General features: G+C 51.8%; 5 protein-coding genes across 5 annotated transcripts; 2 read left to right on the plus strand and 3 right to left on the minus strand.

Moving 5' to 3' along the window:
• Positions 1-72: 72 nt before the first annotated feature.
• Positions 73-2,027, minus strand: MAA_04571 (T-complex protein 1; the record flags this gene model as incomplete). Its single annotated transcript, XM_007822667.1, has 6 exons — positions 73-317; positions 375-1,374; positions 1,440-1,676; positions 1,742-1,763; positions 1,823-1,917; positions 1,986-2,027. The coding sequence occupies 6 exons, from the start codon at positions 2,025-2,027 to the stop codon at positions 73-75; spliced, it is 1,641 nt and encodes a 546-aa protein (XP_007820858.1).
• Positions 2,028-2,492: 465 nt separating this feature from the next.
• On the minus strand, positions 2,493-6,215 carry MAA_04570 (MYND finger; the record flags this gene model as incomplete). The annotated part of the gene is made up of 2 exons (XM_007822666.1): positions 2,493-5,857; positions 6,044-6,215. 2 exons carry the CDS (start codon positions 6,213-6,215, stop codon positions 2,493-2,495), a joined length of 3,537 nt encoding a protein of 1,178 aa, XP_007820857.1.
• A 728-nt stretch (positions 6,216-6,943) lies between these two features.
• Positions 6,944-9,456, minus strand: MAA_04569 (C2H2 transcription factor Swi5; the record flags this gene model as incomplete). Its single annotated transcript, XM_007822665.2, has 2 exons — positions 6,944-8,577; positions 8,637-9,456. 2 exons carry the CDS (start codon positions 9,454-9,456, stop codon positions 6,944-6,946), a joined length of 2,454 nt encoding a protein of 817 aa, XP_007820856.2.
• Positions 9,457-11,644: 2,188 nt separating this feature from the next.
• MAA_04568 (mitochondrial ribosomal protein subunit S4) lies at positions 11,645-13,787 on the plus strand (the record flags this gene model as incomplete). The annotated part of the gene is made up of 3 exons (XM_007822664.1): positions 11,645-11,803; positions 11,884-12,757; positions 12,820-13,787. 3 exons carry the CDS (start codon positions 11,645-11,647, stop codon positions 13,785-13,787), a joined length of 2,001 nt encoding a protein of 666 aa, XP_007820855.1.
• A 1,193-nt stretch (positions 13,788-14,980) lies between these two features.
• MAA_04567 (uncharacterized protein) lies at positions 14,981-16,547 on the plus strand (the record flags this gene model as incomplete). The annotated part of the gene is made up of 3 exons (XM_007822663.1): positions 14,981-15,011; positions 15,066-16,023; positions 16,082-16,547. The coding sequence occupies 3 exons, from the start codon at positions 14,981-14,983 to the stop codon at positions 16,545-16,547; spliced, it is 1,455 nt and encodes a 484-aa protein (XP_007820854.1).
• Between the last annotated feature and the right edge of the window lie 511 nt (positions 16,548-17,058).

Raw genomic sequence — 17,058 nt, forward strand, 5'->3', positions numbered from 1 at the left:
CAGAGTCAGATAAATCGTGTATACTGTCCCATAGATTTTTTATTCTACCGTGCCATCTAGTGGTATTAACATTTACATGTGGTCATCAGGGCCATCCATTCCAGGGCCAGGACCTGCAGCTCTACCCATTTGCCGAGCCTTCAACAACTCATCACAAAGCAAGAGGTTGGATGCAATGCTAGAGCTGGAAGCAATGCAGTTCCTCAGTACCCGGAACGAGTCAAAGACACCCTCCAACTCGGGGCTCATAGGTTCTCCGCTCTCCAAGTTCAGTCCAACAACGTCCCCGTCATTGAATTCGTCCTCCATAGCAGCCACTGTAGCTTAGGTGTTAGCACACTGAAAAGAGCTCGTCTGAGTCATATGCTACTTACAAGCATCCTGAACGTCATGGCCCGCGTTGGCAGCCAGAGTCTTGGGGATAATAAGCAGAGCGTCGGCAAAGGCCTGAACGCCAGACTTGGCTTTTCCCTTGACTGTTTTGGAAAAAGCATCACTCTTCAAGTGAAGAGCGCAGGCTAGTTGGAACGCCCCCGCACCAGGAACAACGCTCTTGTCAACAATCATGTTATAGACACTTCTTAATCCGTCTCTGACAGCATCGGTCACTTGAGCGATGGTGTGCTGGTTAGGCCCCTTGATCATGAGAGTCACAGACTTGGGGTCTTTCACCTCCTCAACGAAGGTGTACTTCTCCTCACCCAGAGTCTGTTCATAGACAAGGCCAGCCCATCCAAGAACATCAGCAGACAGGTCGTCAACGCTGTTCTGAGCCACGCCGCCACAAATCAACTGCAGACGCTCCATGTTTCTTCGCTTAGCACGTCGAAGCGCGAGGATGCCGTTCTTGGCCAGCACATCCAGGGACAGTGGATCGATTCCCTTTTGATTAATAATGACAAAGTTCTTCTTGCCGTCTGTTCCACAAAGTTCCTTCTTCAGATCCACAATCTTCTTCAACTTGGCATCGATGAATCGGCGCTCACTCTCCACAAGCTTGTCGCGTTGGTCAGCGCTAGAGTAAAAGAAGCCAGAGTTAATTTCAGTCTTCTCGTATTCCAAGCTGACATTCATGGTCAAGATGTAGCAGTTCTCCAGTCTCTTGGGCATATCTGGGTGACGAGCACCGTGATCCAGAGCAAGGCCACGAATAAGCTGGGTGTCGGCAGCCGTACGATGCTGCATCTTCATGATTTCAACCATGTGCAAATCGGGCTTGGCAGGTTCTTGGTAAATTGCGAGAACAGCGTCGACTATAGCGGGCGTGAGCTTCTTCGCAAGCGTAGAGTTGAGCTTGGTGGCGAGAGATGTGCGCGCCACGTTTAGGAGTAGTTCTCGGTCGACCTCTTTGGGTAGCTTGAAGTCATCGAGGAACTAGACAACTAGAGTTAGAGCCCGACACGCATCGTTCTACAAAGACTGGGAACAATAAGTCAAACCTTGAGGGCCTCGGCCTTGGCAATTTCGAAGCCATCACAGATGACACGAGGGTGCAGCCCTTCTGAGATGTATCTGTCCGCCTGCTTCAAGAGCTCACCAACCAACAGCACAACCGAAGTGGTACCATCTCCGCAAATATCGTCCTGGGCGGTCGCGGCTCGGGCAATCATGACGGCGGTTGGATTTTGGATTTGCATTTCTCTCAAGAGAACGTTTCCATCCTTGGTCAGTTTGATCTGAGGGCGAAATAATATCAGCTTCATCGTGTTCCCCTGAGGGGCAGCAATCGCAGGGTCCGCACCTGTCCAGCGCCGTCAACCAGCCTGTGAAAAAGAGGTCAGCCACACTGCCAGAAGATTAGTTTTCGATGCCATAGACTCACATCTTAATTGTACCAAGAGGGCCAAGGTTGGACCTAAGGACCTCCTGCAGGCCAATACCAGCATTGATGTTGACCTTCAGAGCTTCACCCCTCCTCTAACAGACAAGTTAGCATGCACACGACACATCGCTGTTCAGGAAATTTTGACGAAAAGAGAACGTACTCGGGACTCGGCCTTGGGGTTGAGAAGCTGCGCGGCCGACATGATGATGCTTGCGAGCTCGCCGGGAGGTGCTTTATGTCGTGGAAGGAGTGTCGGTCGCTGAATGGTGATTTCGCAAGCTGGACAGCGGCGACCCGCACGAAGTCGTGGTGGGCTGGATTGGGGTCACTTTTTTCTGCCTCGAGGCTAAAGGCGGTGTGAGCCAACGCAGCACAGGCTAACAGTGCATCATCTGGTGCCCTGTTGCCAGGCAGGAGCGATGGTGGGGTGGCAACGGTTACATGGTTACTCTTTCCATTTTCATCTGCCTGGTTCTGCCTCCAGGCCCAGCAGCGCGGGCTTGTGAAGTAGAAATAATACATCGCCATGACATCCACATAAATATCTGGGTAGTATTATTAAAATAAATCGCTTTCAATTTACTAGCAGGCCGCTTTTCTTAATGTCTATCATCCTTAAACCGTCTATTCCCCGTCTTGCTTGTTTCGGCTCCCCAACCATCATCCATCAAGATTCCGAGCACTCCATACGATGCTTCTTCCAGTCTTTCTTCTGACATTCCGTCGAACAATACTTGACCGCTTGGCACCTCATGCATTTCTTCAATGAACCTCCATCTTTAGCGGCCGCTGATCCACAGCTTCGACATCTATCGCCTGCCGCCAACTGCTCTTTCCCCTTGGCCATGTCCCCAGGGTCAACGACATCCTCCACAAGAGGCACCGAAAATGTCGGGCTGATGGCGATACGAACAGCGTTTGGAGCTGCCGTTTCCCATTCTGGTACTGAAACAAAGTTCTCGGGCAACTTTCCGTTTCCACAAGAACACAGAAACTTTTCTCCTTGCACCAGGCTCAGGGGAACTGTTGCCCCCTTTCGTTTATACTCGCAGTCAGAACGATGGCTCCATGTACGACAACGTTCTGCCAACGCTGGCAACACTCGTTTCCACAGAATAAGTTCTGCATCATTGACGTTGATACTGCAGCATTCCAGTGTTCGTATGAGAACCAAGAATGGATCCATGCTGCCAGAAGCGACGAGCTGGTTAGTCATGGGTACCACTGCTGCATCCAACACTACGGAAGAACAGTCTGCGTCGAGCTTCAACGCCGAGACGAATATCAGCATGTGAATACCCCCCTTTTCAGGATGATTGATGGCGAACATGCCAGTCTGCCCTCCTTGTAGTCCGGACGTCAACATGAACATGGTAAGCAAGGATTCTTTAAAGTTGACTCGCAGGTTTTCGGATATCCCGCTCTTTTTATCGGCCTCGTCTCTCATGCTCTTCTCCCGGGGAGAAAACTCCAATGATGCCAATGTCACGAGCCACTGCATCTGGTCTTTCTTTTCTAGATCCAGAACAGGGAGTGCGTCCAAATTCATATGTGAAGCATTAAGAGCAGCCGGGAAGCCCTTTCCGTCCAATCTCGTGGGATAAATGAAATCCGAAAGAACGTCCGAGTCCTTTGAACTGGCCACTGGGGCGACAACCTCAACGTAGCCTGACTTTCTTGCGACTCGTAATCGGCTGCCTGTCTGTGAGACCGGTATTGGGAACCGTAGCGGACATACCAGGGCGTTATTCCCAAAGATGACATCAATGACAAACGCGTCGCGCTGTTGAAGTTCAATCGGGATCTTGTCCTGTAGCATCTTTTTGCCCTTGTCCGTGAGAATGTCAACATGCCCGGTGATTGTCGTAATCGCGGATTCCGAAGCAGGGACCTCTGCCATAATCTTGTTACTCGTACCGTTTCCAGCATCATCCACAACATCAGTGAAGTTGTTAACCCTGCTGCACACATTTTTGTGTCCCGTGAGACCTGGCATGAATTTGGTGACAAAGACACTTGAGGCTGCCGACAGCTTTGTTTCAAAAACTGTCATTTCCATCCCCAGGATTCCCATATACAGAAATGCAGCTTGCGTCGATGGCGGTATGCAAATCGCAACTCGTGCGTCTACAGGATCAACTTGCAGCGCAGCCGTGGGCACAACAAAGGATGCAATCAAGGCTGAGCTGCCGCTCCATCCTTGGTCATCCTGCTCGACGATAATGGGCGTGTTTTCGTCCTTGGGGGAGTTCTTGACCTTTCCAAAGACAATATGAACATCGCTGTACATGTTCTGCCACTGGTTTGGCGAGCTCGGACCCGCGCGAAGCGAGCCAACAAAGGTTGGAGAAGACTTTTCTCGGTTTTCCCCTGCGTAAAGCCGCTCAACAGCAGAACGGGGAACAATAACAGTAACGGCCACAGCGAGAGGGATGTTCTTCCACATACGGAACCGCCCGCCGGTGGACAAGTTGTCGCTCTCGCGAAGGAGCCACGACTCGGTGCTCACGTCTTGCAAATGCATCTGGATTCCAAGCTCCTGAAGCTGGTTCGTCGACAGGGCTAGAGTTCGATCCTGAGATATCTTGTCAAAGAGCTGTGAACAGACAGCAGGCCAATCTGTTCTGACCCGGTGCTTGACCACCTTCAGAAACGAGGCGTAGCTTCCCCGATGAAAATGGGTGTAAGCCGAAGATCTATCCAATGCCGCATTGATAGAGATTTTGAAGTTCTCCCCCGAGAACATGCGCATGTAGATGTCAAACAAGATGCGAACGAGGGCAGAGGAATCAATGTGTAGCTTTCCTCGGGCCCCCAGCGTCCCAGACAGCTGGTCATCTCGCTTCCACGCCATACGGCTATGGATCTGGGTTTGCGGAGCGTTCATTGCGCCCACAAGCATGGTAAGAAAGACCTCATCCACGTGAGACTCGCACTTGGCATTCGTCCAGTACTGCACGGGACTGATACCGAGGAGAAGCAACACCGTGACAATGTTGCCGCAGAGCAGCTTTTCAAACGCTTCTTGCTGCAATTTTTCTTGTTTGAGGAGAGTCTCAGTGTACAGTGTAGCCCACGGCTCAGTCTTCAGCAGCGACGAAGCCGCAACGATGATGTTCAAGGCGCCAACATGATCGGAAAGATTGGAGCTGTCGACAACGTCAAACGCAGTGGGTGCATTTCCGGCCGGTCCGTACTCATCGCCATCCAGCCTCAAGGGTTTCAAATCCCACTGTCTTCGGTACCAATTCCCAGATGGCTTGCCGGTGCTCGCTGAGTGCTGCAATGTATGGCAGCAAGCAAATACGTCGGCGACCATGAACCGCACCATCATCCCTCGAGACGCAAGCTCCCTGAAAGCGGTAATCCATTCGGTAAACTGGGTTCTTGCGGCCTCTGCCGTCTGAAACTCCGTCTTTTCATCATGCATTTTAAGAGGCGAATTCTCAGACAGCGGTGCAAACGCAACAGCCAAATGATACCCAAGAGTGGGATCGCTTCCGTAATGAAAGACGTTCGTCTCGGAGACCAGACTCGCAAACATTGGATTCGGCACCGTGTTTCCTGGATCATGAGGCGTCACCGTCCCGTGGGTAGAATACGTCTGAAACGCCTTGATCATATCATTGTGCGAATTCAGCGAGAGCGGAGCCGCAGACCTCATGCCAGTCATATTGACACCGTCTTTTCCAGAAAAGGCCTCTAGCGCCTCGGAAGTCTTTTTCAAATTCTTCTTAAACGTCCTAGCGTACGAAGCAGTGTCTCGCTGCTCCGCGCCATCACTAATTCTGCGGCACATGGCTCGAACATCATCAAGAGTGTCCTGGTCAGCGACTCTGATGACCTTGGCGTACGGCCCGCGTTTCCAGGCCTCAAGAGTCTCGAGAAGGGGCAGCAGCTTCTTCACATGCTTCAGGACTTGTTCCACAGCAGCAGCATCCACATAGAGGTGGTAGTATATATCCCAGAGGCAGCTCGGCGAAACATGCCCGGGGTCATCCAGCAGCAGCGTCAAGAAGAAGATATTCCGCGCTTAATTTTTTATTTTTCAAGTTCACGTCAGCCACGCCCATGTCGTATGCCAAACACCGGCAACAATGGAGACCACTCACCAATGACTCTGTCATCATAGTCGCAGCAGGTCACGTCAATCTTTCTCTTGGCTACCTCGTATTAGTCTCGGCCAGGCCACAAGTCGAGCAAAATTCCATGCATTACCTAGTCCTCTTTCCACGTATGAAGTGAAGAGAATATTTCGCACATCGCCACACCCCAGACTCAGAACGTCGACGTCCTTGCCAATGGGGACGCTGCGCGTGAGACTCGTGGCAGGTGTATTGCCAATTGCATATAGGAAGCTGAGACGGTTGGCAACGGTGGGCGTGAGCATTTCGTGTGCTCCGATACCTGCATCACAGGTGCGTAGACGTCGATAGCTGTTCTCCTCAAGTTGGCGGCGTAAGACAAGTTTGGGGGAGTTTTTGGAAGCCGACGTAGCTTTTGTTTGTTTCTTGTTGGCCAACTCAGACGGACGGCGGAGAAGTTAAGAATTAGCCCAGAAATAATAGTAGTACTATTAAAAAAAATCGGAAGAAATCCTTGGTTAATTCACTGGCAACGCCGCACTCACCAGCCACACCGCTTCAATCCTCGTCAGTTCACAACGCACAAAGCGCACATGTATGTATTTCAATGAAGGTCGATTCATATTTTTTTGGAATACCGATAAGCCAAAGCAAATACACATCGAAACTCCAGCAGCGAAGAAAAGCAGACGGCTCCATCGCCACTGCAAAAGCGCCTTGGTCAACGTGTTGATAAAAAAACATAAACCCGTTCGCCCTGCATCGAAAATAAATATTCCTTTACCCCAGTCCCCCTATCATACAAGTTTTTTTTTGTCGCAGAAAGTATTCCCATTAAATCCATTGACGATTATGAGACGCGCAGACCCCATGTTGGGCCATCTCGTGTACAAGAAAAAGAAATTCAACCCGACAAGTCCAACGTAGCCCATCATACCAGACACACAGAGACGTTAGCTTCGTACTGATTAGATACCTAGACGATATTTGACAAAAATGGAAGACAACGGGGCAGTCGGCCACTCGTGCGCAATTACGAGTTGCTGAAGAACATGTCGTCGTTGTTGGTGAACATGCTGACCGCAGCCTCAAACTCGTCGTCAAACTTACTCAACATGAGCATGTTTGAGTCACGATCCAGCTGGACAAGACCACCGTCGTCTTGGCTAAACTGCAGCAGCAAGTCGTCGTCCTGGTCGCCCATACCCATGGGCAGAGTTCCGCTCATGGCCGAAGAACCCATCATGCCGTTCGTGGATGGCATGACCGCCAGATCGGCGCCAGAAGAGGTGTTGGGAGCCAAGTCGAAGAAGTGACATGGTGGCGGCGATGACGATTGGGACAGCTCCGGCGGCGGCGGCGTATTGTAATGGCTGACACCGCTCTTTGCTGGTGATGCTGGGTGCGATGGTGCCGTGTCCATGATGGCTTCTGGCGACACATACGAGTGTGCGCTGACAACTGAAGGAGACTGGGCCATGTCTTGGTTCATCACCCTAGGTATCAGCGTAGGCATAGGAGCCGTTGACATGGATGGCATTCCGTGGGTTCTGGCACTGACAATATCCAAGTCTACCATGTCGTCAAGCATGTTATACTCGTTGTCCGGCGAGTTGATGGCAGAGCTGTCAGAGTAGCCGGAAAATGACGACATGGAGCTAATCGACATGTTCTTCTTTCTTGTTCTCGCAGACTTCTCCCTCCTCGTCTCCAGGTCAGGGCGTTTCCTAGGGCGGCCGCGCTTCGCCGACTTACGGACAGCGCCATCGAAAGCGCCGATACACATTCCTCGCTGCCGGTGTCTCGTGAGGGCGTCGTGGCGCGCGAAGCTGTTTCCGCATTCACAGGGATACGGCTTGATGCCGGTATGGATCTTGGCGTGTCTCTTGAGATCGTGTTGGCGCACAAAGCACTTCTTGCAAGTAGGGCATTGGTACTGTCGGTCATTGAGGTGGGTTTGGACGTGCGACTTGATATTCTCCTTGCGCCCAAACTTCTTGCCACAGTCTTCAAAGAGACACATCCACTTGCCGTCCGTGGTTTCGGGACTGTGGATATACTGAGAAATCTCTTCCAGGGTAACGCCGGTATCAGTGCGAGTCTCGTCAATGTTGATGTCAGCTATGCTGGCGGCGCTGGCCATGGAAGCCACAGACTCTGTCCGACGATGAGGCGAAGACTTTCTGGACTGCGCAGCCGAGTCCGGGCGAGCAACGTGCTGCAAGTCGAGTTTGCCCTCAAAGGCAGCGCCAACAAACTGTCCATGATTTTGAGTGTCCGGAGAAGTGTGATGAGAAAGATCCGATAGGGAGTTGGTGGTGTCGAGCTCAAGTCTTGCTGCGTCGTTCTGGTCCTCAATCTTGACAAACTCGTGTCTTAGAGCATTCATGTTCATGTAGTCTGAGTTTTGCATCTGGAGGCTACTGAGGCATTCGGCATCGGAGATTTTGTTTGTCCCTGGGGGGCTGAGCGAGCCAGCATTTTGCTCGGCCTGCTGTCTCATATGTGCAAAGACGGACTGGGTTCTGAGACCAGAACGGCTGTTTCGGTTGGGCTTGATGGTTTCTTCCATTGATTCGTCATAGTCATCAGAAAATCTTCCTGGCCTGGCTTCTTGCTTGAAAATACGGCCATGGGGAGTTTCCACTGGTGTGGGAGGGTAGTAATCTTTGGCAGCGGTGGTCAGCATTTTTCAAACATGTCGCATAGTGTCCAAAGAAACTCACTAGTTCCATTCTGATTAGGTGGTGTTGTAGGTCTTTGAGCCTCTTCAATGCCCATGCCCTCAAACTTGTTGACACGGTCCATGATGCCGTCGCTAATCCGCCTCGAATTCCGTCGAGAACTTGCGTCATCGGCGGGCCAAACCTGGCCAGCAGGGCTGTCTGGAAAGTTGATAAAGGTGGGAGTTGAGAGGGCGCTGTTATTGGAGAAGAGGTCAAAACTTGCGCTCTCGGCCATGTTGTTGTAGTAGTTCTCTTGGTTCTTCCGCATCATCATGTCCACGTGAGCCGGGAACGAGAAGCGGCCAGCATTTGTGTCAAAACATGACGGCGGAGCGAACCTCTGCGTCTGAGGAGTACCATGTGGCGAGATCAAGAAACTCTCATTGCTATTTGATACCATGGATGCGTACTGCATCTGGTTGGGGCCCGGGCGTGCTTGGGTGCGTTGCTGCTGCGCTTCTGGCAGAACATGATGCTGCGAGGTGTTTGCTAATCCTGTGTTGTTAGTAGCCATTCTTACCTGGTTAAAGTCCTGCCGTGCTGTCTGTGGTGTCGTCTGCTGTCGTCTCATGTCGAGACTGAGGCCGCGCCGGTGGGCAGCGGCTTGTCGTCTGTTGTTGGCGTTTGACAGCGGCGAGATATTCACGCCTTCGAGAGCAGAGGGTGTCGAATTCTGGCGGCGGTGTTGCCTCTGCCTGGCGTGAACACCCGTCGGCGAATTGGGCAGCATTATTGTTGCAAGGGAGTCCGGATGTTGGAAGTTGTCGTCGGTCGATATTCTTTGTCGATGGGGAACCGTCTGGGTCCGAAACTGCGCCATCTTGTCAAGACGATTGTTGGTCGTCTCGTGGGCGTGGCAGGAACTCACCTCACGCAGCGCAAGCACAGAGCGCCGGGCTAAAAAAAGTTGTAGTTGTGCTCAGTCGGGGGCGACTTTTGCACGAATCTTGGGGTCCTGTGTATAAGTGCGAGCCTTTGCTCGGCTATGGGACGTGTGTCAACTTGGACGAGCTTGGGCCGTTCGTTGGAGGTCTTCTCCCCCGAGAGCCGGAGTTTTCAATATGCAGGTATTCTCGAGCTCTATCTGAAGCTTGGAGAAGAGTAAGGATGGAGTTTTGGCAAGTGGATTCAGAATGCAACATGAATGGACCAGAGTAGCTGGGCATCATGGTGGTGTAATGACCCCGGCAATTGTTGACTTGGTTGCCACGGCAACGCCGGCGGCCACTCAGCGGCCACTCAGCGGCCACTCACAGAGGACCTCAGCCTCCCTGGCGCAGGCTGGCGGCACCTCCATCACGTCACCAGGGCGCCGACTACCATGTCTCAATCTGTGGTCTTGTGCGATCCGATTCCCAATGCTTGTTCCCGATTTAGCAAGCGGCTAACTTGTTATGCCGTTGGTGTCATGGGATGATGCTGTTATTGCGGGTGGCTTGCATGTGAGCGCTTGGGTTCGCAGAGGTTCGGAGCATACATAGTCGATGTTGCCCGTCAATCCTTGACAGAATATTCTAGCAGTACTGTATATGCGGAGTAGATGATAACTACATCTCTTCCGGCATAGTCTCTCTCCCTTTTCCGAGCTGTCTATTCTGTGCATGTTCTGCCTGTCTTGTTTCATGACAATGGAGCCTCCTGCTATCCCTCGGGGTGAAGACTGAGACAAGCAGGGACACCGAGTTATCAATTCGAAGGGATATCTCGCATTATGTTTCTTGCTGATGCCGAACATGGACGCCAAATAGAATGCCCACGTTGTCGTGCAGTAGCACAACCAATATTCGCCCAATTGGAACGTAGCTGCCGGCGCGTGCAAAGGATAGACATTTTGTGCACATCACATCTCGTACTCGAGAGTATTGATTGGGTCATTATTTCTTGCTCGTCGCTTTTATAGTTCTACGTTCTTGGCCTTGGCCAGGAGGACAATGGATGTGTACAGGGTAGCGCCTTCCAGACGAGAAGGGATATTATTGTATCAATGACACACCACGATGCGTAGACGGTCTACTTTTCTAGTCTCCTACTGTCCTGGGCCTGGTACAGCCCAATACTGTTTTAGATTTTACGCTTGCACGATACTTGTATTATGCGTGTAATTTCATTTGACTACAGAGCGAAACAACTAAAAATTAATTATTATCAATGACACACAAGAGGAAGCTGAGGGTGGATAGTGCTTCTAGTTGACTCTGATTGAAATTTATTCAGATTCTTTCTTTCTTTCTCACTCTCGCTCTGGCAAGAAAGGTGGGCACTCTTCGGCTCAGCCCGCCTCGTCGTGAGTTGCTGAGGTGGTGGCATGACTCTGCCCAACATCGCATGATAACGACTGCTGAATACCAGACGCACCAGCAACGAGTAGAGGGCGCAATGTTGGCCGGAGAACAGGCCACCATAGAGGCCTCAATGTTGACGTTTTGGGCAATTGAGTTTGTGCTAGGAGATGTTAAGTTGGCTACCTCGTCTTTGTGGATTGAAGTTGAAAATGGACAGGTCGGGAGTCTTGAGTATCACGCTCGAGCATAGGCTTCACTCCACAAAACCACCAGCCTTTGTTCTGGCCTCGGCCGTGCTTCTAAAGCTGAATTGAACAATGTCAAGTCGTAAATAAAAAAAAAAAAAAGACCAGGTTGTTTTGGGAACATTCCCAATGGCCAGAAAATAAAAGCGGGGTAAAAACGAGAGACTGGCCAGTCACAGAGCTCTCGTCTCAGCGATCCCTGTCACCTCGACAACGTGACGCTTGTCTTGAGAAACTCCAACGCGGTAATCTGCCGGGACCAGACCCGACCAGACGAGACCAGACCACCAGAGAGCCCCCGTTCCCATCTTGCTCACCTGTGAAAATCCCGCCAAAGCTTTTCTCCTGTGCTTTGCATCTGCCCTCTGGCGTTAGCAGTTCTGCGGGCCTCGAGAGTTGTCTCTGAATCCACATCCACAACCGCTCCCCTTTGTCCACGAGGCACGGCCGACAACGCTCTGCAAACATGTCAGGGAACACCATGAGAGGGACTCCCAACCGCAACCAGGGCAGGGGAAACATCCCCTTTACCAACAGCCCGGCAAACTCCAACATCCCTCGCCCGGTTCTGGATAGCCAGCCCAGTGAGGCGAGCTCCTCCGTCAGCGCCAGCCGGCAGAAGCAGACCAAGCGTGATGAGGTGCGTTCAATTGTTTACATGAGTCTCGGAGTTGGACACATCTGCGGAAGCGTGCACGCATGCTAACTGCCTGGCTCCAGGCTATCCGCAGGAAAATGGAGAACGACCTCTCCAAGAAGAAGCATTTGACGAACCGCGCCAGGCATTCTCGTAAAGCTCCTCCTGGCACTGTGCTGGCTCTCAAGCCCAGCCAGGCATTGCAGATCAAACCGCAAACCACCGTGTCCGAGGCTGCCCAGCTCATGGCTGCGAAACGAGAGGACTGCGTTCTGGTCACCGATGACGACGACCGCATTGCCGGCATTTTCACAGCCAAGGATCTTGCCTTCCGCGTCGTTGGAGCCGGGCACAAGGCGGCCAATATCACCATTGCGGACATCATGACAAAGAACCCGCTCTGTGCTCGCACTGACACAAGTGCCACAGATGCGCTGGATCTGATGGTTCGCAAGGGATTCCGCCACTTGCCAGTCATGGACGAAAACCAGGACATTTCTGGTGTCTTGGATATCACCAAGTGCTTTTACGATGCCATGGAGAAGCTGGAGCGAGCCTACTCGTCCTCTAGAAAGCTCTATGATGCTTTGGAAGGTGTGCACTCCGAGCTGGGCGCTTCCCAGCCCCAGCAGATTATCCAGTATGTCGAGGCACTTCGATCCAAAATGTCTGGGCCGACTTTGGAATCTGTTTTGAATGGCATTCCCCCGACAACAGTCAGTGTCAGGACCTCGGTAAAGGAGGCCGCTGCCTTGATGAAGGAGAACCACACCACGGCTGTGTTGGTGCAAGATGCGGGTGCTATTACTGGCATCTTCACCAGCAAGGACGTTGTTCTGCGCGTCATCGCCCCTGGCCTTGATCCGGCAAACTGCAGCGTTGTTCGGGTCATGACGCCTCATCCAGACTTCGCGCCGATGGACATGACCATTCAGGCTGCGCTGCGCAAGATGCACGGTTGGTTCAAATCCCTCGCCCTTGACCTGGTTGAAATGCCAATAGCTAACGTTGGCTTCCAGATGGCCATTATCTTAACCTACCCGTCATGAATGATGGTGGCGAGATTGTCGGCATGGTTGATGTCCTCAAACTCACCTATGCCACTCTTGAGCAAATCAACACCATGTCTAGTGGAGATGGTGAAGGGCCTGCCTGGAACAAGTTTTGGCTCTCAATTGATAACGAGACAGAGTCAATGATGTCTGGTGAGGGCAGCCACAGCCATCACCATACTAACCTTGGATCTCGCATGATGTCTCCTGATGTAACTAGGGACCGCCATGGGGACAGTGTGGCTCCAGGCGACTCTGCTTCCCACGTCGGTGTTGAATCACCCCCTCGATCGATTGCCCCCGAGATTCCCGAGCAGAACCCTGCTGATGTACCGTTCCCCTTCAAGTTCAAGGCACCTTCAGGCCGAGTGCATCGCTTGCAGGTAATAGCAGCTCAGGGAATGGGGGCCTTCGTATCTGCTGTCGCGGCTAAGCTTGGTGCCGAGGTTGATGCCATTGGTGGTGTGCCAGCTGTAGAAGACGGAAAAATGAGCGGTGCTGGATTTGCTCTCAGCTACATGGATAATGAGGGTGACACTGTTTCCATCACTACCGACAACGACTTGCTCGAGGCCATCATTCTCGCTCGTCAAAGCCGGCACGACAAGGTTGACCTCTACGCTCATGATCCTGAGAAACCACCTGTGGCACCACCCGCTCCCGTTGAGACACCCGTTATTCCCACGCCGCCAACCTCTACTGCTGCTGGTCTCCGCGAGCGCCGAAGACTTTACGATGATGACGAAGACGAAGACGAGGATGAGGACGAGAGTGATGGCGCACCAGTCCGACGCTCACGGCGGACGAGAAGCGCACCTGTTCAGGAACAGCTTATCGCAGGAGTGCCAAATGATCTTCTGCTTCCTGGTGCTATTGTGACACTGGCTGTAGTTATTGTTGGTGTCTTTACCATTGCAAGAGCCACCAGCAGATAAGATGAGCTGCAGTAGCTTCTTGTACCACTAACGAAGTTACGAAGTCGACAGTGCGCGACTGTAAATATATATAACAAGTTTTTTTTGTGTATTTAATAGAGGGATTCTTTCTAGTACTTTTTAGCTCTTAATTATACTGAGCCTCCATTGCTGCTGCCACGACTTGATGGTGTCAAGGGCAGAAGGGATAAGTTGGGGAGTATGTCATTTGTATTTTGGGTACTTTGGCTAGTGCAATAAAAGTGCAACCCAAGCTACTGGACAGTACAAGGCGAAATGGGTGTTGGAACGCCTAATAAGGTCAGAAAAGGGAGTCATTTGGCAGCGAACCTTATTCCTGTCTTTGGTCCTCTATCCCCTTGATTTCTGTCCATATATCTGGTTTCCCACCCTGCTTCCCCTCTACCTATCCAGCCAGAATGGGCGTCATAATATAGTCTTCTTTCTCATCTCTCTTTATTGTTGTTGATTTCGTCAAAGATGTCATCCAAGTTCCTTGCCTCTGGCCTGTAGTGGTTTCCCCGTTCCCTCTACAACGGTAGTGCTTATAGACTTGGGTGCAAAGGCCGACTTCAGCGGCCTTTTAAGCCTTTTTGGGTGTTGGCAGTGCTCGTTTTCCCCTTCTAGCCTTTCGATATAGAGTCCTTATCATTCTAATGGAGGCAATGTGCATCGATCCAATACCCCGGCTTCAAGGTGGTATCGGGTAGACATGGACACGAGGCAGCGTTAGGTCGCTATCTACACGGCAGTTGGGTTGAAACAATTTCGTGATGCTGGTCAGTGGTCGCTGGCTCAGCGGATCGGCAAACTGTGTGCCCCGGGTTTCTCGTTGAAGCACCGTCTGCAAAAATTACGCACTGTCTAGGGCATGGGTAGTCGTTTAAACAATTTCTCCTTACCTGTCAAGTACGACTACTGGACAGCTAAGGCAACGGTTAGCAAAATGGTGTAAGTCAGAACTGGCTCTTTACTGTCGTACTTTGGGGGAACAGTAGGCTGGTAGAGGTTCAAGCCACAACGGGCTGCTGTACTCCGTAATATTCGTTGGGCCGCCTCATTGTGCATCCGGCCGGAAAATTTAGTCTCCGGCCTGCAACAGCTGGCCCCTGTCGTATGGTCAACTTTTTGGTGACCTGAATTTCGGCGATGGGAATTTGAACCGGGCAAACAACCCGTTTCATTACGTCGCCATGATACTCAGAAATGCCGCTATACGGCATGGTGAGTCGGTCAAGAATGTGTCACGGTCTCGCAATTGCTTATATAGCTCGATAGGCCGTGCATTGGCGCCTCCGATCTCGAGATCTGCCCTGCGACTGCTATCCACCGAAGCGAACAGCCAAAACGCAGTCAATTCGAGCCCCAATGCATCCGTCCAGGCCTGGCCCGCGGGGCAATCTTCACCTGCCCAGCCGAAAATCCTGTCAGGATCGTCGTCCAAGAAGAGGAAGCAGAAGACTGTGCAAGAGTTCATCATGAGCCTCGGTTCTGATTCCGCCCAGGAACACTCGGGAGCCTCTTGGACAAAACCGCACCAGATCGGAAGCAAGGGGCAAGAAGTGACTCCGGCGCAGCAGTTTGCAGATTTTCAAAGAATTCAGAAGAATACAAGAAGCCTCGGCTCTCATGTGGAGAGGCGTTACGTGCCGACTGAATTAATTAGCAACCCTCCCGGCCCAGAGCATGTGTCGTTGGAGCTCCTGATGGCTTCACAAGCGCACATGGGACATAATACCTCTCTTTGGAACCCCGCCAATTCTCGATACATTTACGGCGTCCGGCAGGGAATTCACATCATCTCACTCGAGACGATTGCTGCGCATCTTCGACGAGCGGCACGAGTCGTTGAAGAGGTTTCATACCGGGGCGGTGTCATCCTCTTTGTTGGCACTCGAAAGGGTCAGATGGAAATTGTCACCAAGGCCGCTGAACTGGCTGGTGCATGTCATTTGTTCACCAAGTGGACGCCTGGAGCTATTACAAACCGAGATGTTATCCTCAAGACCCAGGCGACAAAGGTTGTCGATCATTTGGACTCCGAGTTGGATGGTTTCGACATGTACAAGGGCATGGCCAGACCGCTACTGCCTGACTTGGTAGTTTGCCTGAATCCCTTGGAAAACTACACCATGTTGTACGAATGTGGTCTGAAGAACATTCCTACAATTGGTGTCATTGATACAAATGTCGACCCGTCCTGGGTTACCTACACTATTCCTGCCAATGACGACAGGTATGTGCCGCAACTACTGCTGCCTAGTATTGAATTTGGCTAACGGGTTGCATTATAGTTTACGAGCAATGGCGGTTGTTGCCGGAGTCCTGGGCCGAGCTGGTCAGAAGGGCAAGGAGCGTCGCCTCCAGGACTCTTCCCGGGGCAACGTTTCATGGAACACGTCACCAGAGTTGGAAAGACACATGAAGAAAGAAGTCCAGGCGGCGGTGATGAAACGCAAGGAAGTGATGGGCCGAATACAGTCCAATGTTCAGGGATTCACCGAAGAGGAACAGAAACTTTTGCGAGTCCGGAATAACGAGGTGGACCTCGAAGTGAGCGAGGACGAAATGGTCAACATGTTGGGCGAGACTGCACTAAAAGATGCCAGAGAAGCTGTCGCCGAAGCAGGCCATGTAGATTCTTCAAAGACGTCGAGTTGGAAAGTAGGGGAGGGCCTTGCGGACATCGAGGCGCAACTGCAACGAGTGCAGCAACAAACGAGACATATCGAGTTGGCAGTCGGAAGCAAGCAGGAGTGAGCGAGCCGGTGTAAACTTATGTAAAAATATGGAGACGTGTATCATATATGGAGCCGAGAATACCTAGCAGACATGGCAATGTATTATCATAGCACAAGCGTATGGGAAGCGGTGCGATTGCGAAAAAGAGTGAGCTTTGTATAATGTAATCGTTAGTTGTAACTAGTACTGTTATAGGCGGGTACAGGTCTTACAGCACAACAAGCCATCTGTGGCTGATGGTTTCTACCGCCTGCTAGGCAGCGGCATGTCGGCTCGGATTAACCGGTGGCCGCAGCCTTTATGGCCAAGAGAGTGGCACAAAGCACGGAGTAGCCAGTGGGCATGCAGATATGCAAATGCAGGCGCACACACACTTGTGCAGGCGGGCTGTAAACTTCGCCCTGCGCATTTCCCCTCACCAGGCAGTCGACCTCACGACGAACATTTCAGCACAGCCAGGCCAAACGGGACCCTGTTGTTCCACATAATACGACCACGGCGAGACGTCAGGCCTTGAAGCTAGACGCGC

Source organism: Metarhizium robertsii, assembly GCF_000187425.2.
Source record: "Metarhizium robertsii ARSEF 23 chromosome Unknown MAA_Scf_1, whole genome shotgun sequence".
Classification (NCBI taxonomy): domain Eukaryota; kingdom Fungi; phylum Ascomycota; class Sordariomycetes; order Hypocreales; family Clavicipitaceae; genus Metarhizium; species Metarhizium robertsii.